At 51.9% G+C, this 5430-nt stretch overlaps 2 protein-coding genes across 2 annotated transcripts; both read left to right on the forward strand.

Annotated features, from left to right (window-relative positions):
• Positions 1-443: 443 nt before the first annotated feature.
• LOC119318038 (probable tyrosine-protein phosphatase DSP2) lies at positions 444-2585 on the forward strand. The gene is made up of 5 exons (XM_037592542.1): positions 444-770; positions 876-969; positions 1717-1774; positions 1898-1941; positions 2044-2585. The coding sequence occupies exons 1-5, from the start codon at positions 514-516 to the stop codon at positions 2215-2217; spliced, it is 627 nt and encodes a 208-aa protein (XP_037448439.1). The 5' UTR covers positions 444-513; the 3' UTR covers positions 2218-2585.
• A 230-nt stretch (positions 2586-2815) lies between these two features.
• LOC119318037 (nucleolin-like) lies at positions 2816-4472 on the forward strand. Its single transcript, XM_037592540.1, has one exon. The coding sequence runs from the start codon at positions 2905-2907 to the stop codon at positions 4012-4014; it is 1110 nt and encodes a 369-aa protein (XP_037448437.1). The 5' UTR covers positions 2816-2904; the 3' UTR covers positions 4015-4472.
• The last annotated feature ends 958 nt before the right edge of the window (positions 4473-5430 follow it).

A 5430-nucleotide genomic window follows, 5' to 3' on the forward strand; every position in this document is an offset into this window, starting at 1 on the left:
GACCGGCCGGGGGCGAGATGGCCCGGAATCCCGATCGACCACGCCACAACAGTATCCAGAGCCCCAGATCGAGCACGCCACGACGGCATGCATGATGGGCAGAAGTCTCGAGTGTCACTCCATTATGCATACTAGATCCTACATTTTCTGAGATCTTGGAGTCTGAGCTGAGCTTTGCTAGCACAGGGGCCTCACTGACAGTCAAACAAGCCTCGTCTCATCCGGTGAAAATCTGGCTCCGGCCACCAATTATCGTCGCGCATCGGACGGGTCCCCTGCCGTCAGCAAGCGCTAGATCATCGATGGATGGATCCATGTCGCTTTCGCCTAAAATTTCTCCTCGCCAAATCAAATCACCGTCGATCACATGGCAGCCCTGATGCTCCTCGCCCTCTATAAAAAACCTGCCGTATCGCGGTCTCCTTCCACACGCGCACAATACACACTACACGGGACACTCTCGCACTCGACGGCAGAGTGACACTTGCCGCCTCTGCCGCGACACCACGGGCCATGAAGCTGGAGGTGTCGCCGAGGCAGCGGACCCAAGAAGCAGAGCAGAACGAGGGCGTCGCCGTGGAGCCATGGAAGCACCCGAAGCAGCTCTGCGCTAGCCTGGGCTACGGGGAGGCGGAGGAGGAGGAGGAGGAGGCGTCACGGCTGGTGCCGCCGCTCAACTTCGGCATGGTCGACGACGGCGTCTTCCGGTCGGGGTTCCCCGACGCGGCCAACTTCCGGTTCCTCGCGTCCCTCAACCTGCGCTCCGTCGTGTGAGCTCCCTGCTCTGTGCCACGCCCACATCTCCGGCCACCATGCACCCAGACTTGTCTCTTCTTGACGCCCCGTGTTGCTTGCTTGCTTGCTTGCTTGTGCAGGTACCTGTGCCCGGAGCCGTACCCGGAGCAGAACGCGCGGTTCCTGGGGCGCAGCGGGATCAAGCTCCACCACTTCGGAATCCAGGGCCGCAAGGTACGTCGATGAACAATTCAGCCTTTGATTCGTGCATTCCCGAGGACGGCGAAACCATCTTTGCATCGACCTGCATTTTTGCTTGTTGGGTGCGCTCTGCATATGATCTTTGGTTCAGAGTAGCTGTGGGCTGTCGCGTGGATGAATAACTTGCTTTCGGCAGCACTTGCCTTTTCTAGTAGAGCAATGCTACACCTTTGCTTGGGCAACTGTCTTACTGGCTCTTTGCAAAGTCATTTACCCGTCTCTTTCATGAGGAACAGTATATACATATCTGATCACTTTCACTTCCATGTTTCCATTAGAGGCATTATATGATCACTTTCACTTCCATGTTTCCATTAGAGGCATTATATTACTACTACTACATAGTACACATATCTGCATACACGGAAAAAAGGATGGCTTCCTCTGCTTGCCTATCATCACGTGTCAACGGCTCTAGATTTTATCTGGTATCCGCTGCAACGGTGACTCGACGACAACATATTCCACTGTCGGCTCTTTGCTCATCCAGCTACGACCTGCTAGTTAGTGGAGCGCTAAAGGCCGTCGACATCCTATGGTCGACAATTAGTGGCTCTTTGCTCATCCACTGTGGGCGATTAACAATGCATGCATCCTATGGTCGAGCTCACCAACTTTAGTTCAGAATCATCCATGTGTGCACTGCAAACTCCCTTTTGAAAACCTATACTATGTGTGCGAAATGCCAACAAATATCTGAAACCTGCGCGCATGGTGCAGGAACCGTTTGTCGACATCCCCGAAGAAACGATCCGCGAGGCGCTCAAAGTCATCCTTGGTACTACTATTTCACACATTCACTTACAAACATCTTCACCGATCCAAGGCCGCAAAATCACACATGACCACTCGAAATTTCTCCTTGTCTAACTAACATTTCTCCCTGTTTCCATGGATTCAGACGTGAGAAACCACCCGGTGCTCATCCACTGCAAGAGAGGCAAGGTACGTAGGCCTCCATTGATCATCCATATATGATATATTCTGCACCCTATACACCTCATACAGCACTTTCTAATGAAAATCATAACCATGTGCTTCTCTCAGCACCGTACCGGCTGCGTGGTGGGCTGCCTGAGGAAGCTGCACAAGTGGCGCCTGTCCTCCGTCTTCGACGAGTACCTGCACTTCGCGGCGGCCAAGGCCAGGAAAACCGACCAGCGGTTCATGGAGCTCTTCGACACGTCAAGCCTGGTGCATCTGCTCGCCTCGCAGTGTTGATGAAAGCGGGCGAGCGTTTTTCGTTTCTCTTTTAGCCTGTCCCGATCCTGCCACCATGCGGCTGCGACGACCTGTGTTTCTCCCGCGGTGATTCACAGAGAATAATGTTACTAGAACAATCATGGGCCATACCTATGAGAGATAGAAGACCAATGAAAGATGTACTCCTTGAATGATCAAAAATATATTTTTCAAGGTGTGTGACACATTATCGTTATTCTCGCAAAAAAAAATGGTAGAACACCGTTGAATGATCGATCTGTCAGGATTTCGGAGATGTTATTTCGAAAATGCTGGGCTGGACTGAATGTTTACTGGTGCTTTTTGACAACTAACTACTTCTCCAGCTTGTGAGTGAACCTAGCTTTTTTTTTCTTTTTTTCCCTAAAAAATAGTGAATCAAGTTCTTTTTTCTAGCTGTGAGTGAGTCTAGCCAGAAAGATTTTTTTTTTTTTGAGACAAGTCTAGCCAGAAAGATGAACGATGGACCGTGTAAGGCCATGAGGCCCAAGTGGACATGGGCCTGGTAGGCCCGAATGCCTCGCAGGAGAGGAAGGGTTATCGTAGGGAGTACGCTGATGCTTTTCTTCCCCTAATAAACCCCCAAATTGCGAGAGCAAACCACCGAGTCCGCCGCCGCCGCCGCCCACCTTTCCTCTTCTCCCAAACCCTAGCTAGTCTCCGGCGATGGCCCCCAAGCGCGCCGCGAAGAAGCCGGCGCCCCCGCCACCGCCTCCGGCTGCCTCCTCCTCCGAGGAGGACTCCCGCTCGCGCTCCGAGGAGGAGGAGGACGAAGACGCCGAGTCCCCTCCCCCCGCCCCCACCCCGGCCCCCAAGAGCACGCCGGCGCCCCCGCAGGAGGGAGAGGAGGAGGAGTCTGAAGAGGAAGACGAGGAGGAGGAGTCTGATGAGGAGCCCGCCCGCGCGTCCCCGGCCCCCGCCGCCACCCCCAAGAACAAGCCTCCGCCGCCGCAACAGGGAGGTGACTCCGACTCTTCCGACGAGGAGGAGGAAGAGGAGCCCACCAAGACGGCCCCTCGCTCCGCTCCCAAGAAGCAGCCCCCACCGCCCCCGCCGCGGCAGGGCGAGGAATCGGACGCCTCCGACGAGGAAGAAGAGGAGGGTGAGTCCGAGGAGGAGGCGCCGCCGCCGCCGAAGCTTGCTCCAAAGCAGGCGCCAGAGGGCCGGAAGCCCCAGGCAGCGGCCGAGACCAAGAAGCCTGCCGCTTTCAGCCGCATCTGGTCCACCGACGACGAGGTGCGTATCCTCGAGGCCCTCGCGGCTCACCAAAAGCAGCACGGCACGCTGCCGCAGCCCGACGCCCTCGTCGACGCCCTTGCAGGGAAGCTCGACAACCGGGCCTACGGCAGCAAGGAGCTCCAGGGGAAGGTCCTGGCCCTCAGGCGTCGGTACCTCGCGCTCAGCAAGAAGGGCGAGCTCCCGAGCAAGGAGCATGACCGCCGGGTGCTGGAACTTTCCAAGATGGTCTGGGAAGGCGGCGACATGGTCACCGCCGCAGCTGCCTCTGCCAAGTCTGCGAAGGCGGCAAATGGCCAGGAGCCAAAGGGGTTCGAGGAGATGTGCGATCTGTATCCGTACCTAGCGGAGCATGTGAAGGAGCTGGATGCGGCGAACCCGGGCATTTTCAAGAGGCAGTTCGGGATGATGGACGAGGATAAGGCGCGCGCCATGGACGAGAAGATCAAGAGGCAGCGGGTGGCGCAGATGAAGGTGGAGCTGCGCCGCCATGACCTGGTAAGGGAGGTGACCAAGGCCATCATCGACTTGGTCGACTGATGGGAGCGTCATGAGCTTACCTGAAACTGTACCGGTGATCACAATGTGGCGATTTGGTGGAGCAAGAAGGTTTCTGAAATTATGAGCTATAATCTGCAAATTTTGGTGTCTCGGATGGTCTAAACATGAGACCTATGCTGGAACTGCAAATTGTGCCTGGTCTTTGTAAGAATGCTTTTTTTCGTGTGACCAGAGCATGCTAGAATTATAGCAAATTAGGGGTGTCTTTATGGTGTGAGCATGATGAGACATGTGCTGGAACTGCAAATTGTGCTGGTGGATTAAGAATGTTTTCCTGTGTGGCTAGGAAGTACTGTACGCTAGAACTGGCAAATTGTGCTGCTGTTGCGCGAATCTTTCTTGCCACAGGTTCCATCGATTGTGTGAGGTTTTATGTATGAAACGGTCGCTGAATTTGTACTTGGTTCAGTAAAGCTTTTCTGTTGTTAGTTTTGGCAGCTCGTTTATGCAGAGGCTGGTCTTGCTGTTTTGGCTGTTTCAGGGTTTGGGTGCAGGCTGGAGTCGTGAGTCTGAATTAGATGAATTTTACCAGGGCATGGCGCTGGGTTATACTCCTCTACTTTTCTGCTGTTTAATTTAACCAGCCTTTTATACTTGCGTGACTGTTTCAGGCTTTCGCTGCAGGATTAGATGAATGTTACCAGGGCATGGCGCTGGGTTATACTCCCTCTGTTTCAAAATAGATGACTCAACTTTGTACTAATTTTAATACAAAGTTAGTACAAAGTTGAGACATCTATTTGAAACGGAGGGAGTACTACTTCTCTATTGTTGGGTTATACTCCTTTGTACACAAATATAGGATGTTTTTGCAGTTTCATTTAACGTCCTATATTTGTTTACAGAGGGAGTGCTACTTCTCTGCTGTTCAATTTAGAAGTAAGTACGCTGGTGCTTGAACTTGTCGTGGATGTTCATTTTAGTGCTTACAGTTGCAAATGGTTTCAAAACTTCACATGCGCGTAAGCGTAAAATGTGCTGACATACACTGTATGAAGTTTGATATATACGATGCATGGTTTTTTTAGGGGAACATACAATGCATAGAAAGTTTTAATCTCTATTTCTAATGGAGCAGTTGGTAGTCTTGCTTTCAGATTTTTTTTCGTCCCACCTTTTATGGGTTTTTTTGTATCTCCTCCCACCTTCGCTGGTTTTTTTCGTCCCCTCCCCCCACTTTATCAGTTTATTTTCGCGTCACCCTCTCACACAACGAAAGAAATCTAAACAGATCATAACTTCTCATACTGGCGCAAGTTATTTAGTAATGTAGAATCAATCATGAACAATCTCTAAAGATCAAATCTAAATTAATTAACCTTATCTTAAATCACTCAATCACATTAATTAGAAAACAAATATTTGATTTTTCAGAAAAATCGCTCAATCACATTA

The sequence above is a fragment of the Triticum dicoccoides genome, chromosome 6A (assembly GCF_002162155.2).
Source record: "Triticum dicoccoides isolate Atlit2015 ecotype Zavitan chromosome 6A, WEW_v2.0, whole genome shotgun sequence".
Classification (NCBI taxonomy): Eukaryota; Viridiplantae; Streptophyta; class Magnoliopsida; order Poales; family Poaceae; genus Triticum; species Triticum dicoccoides.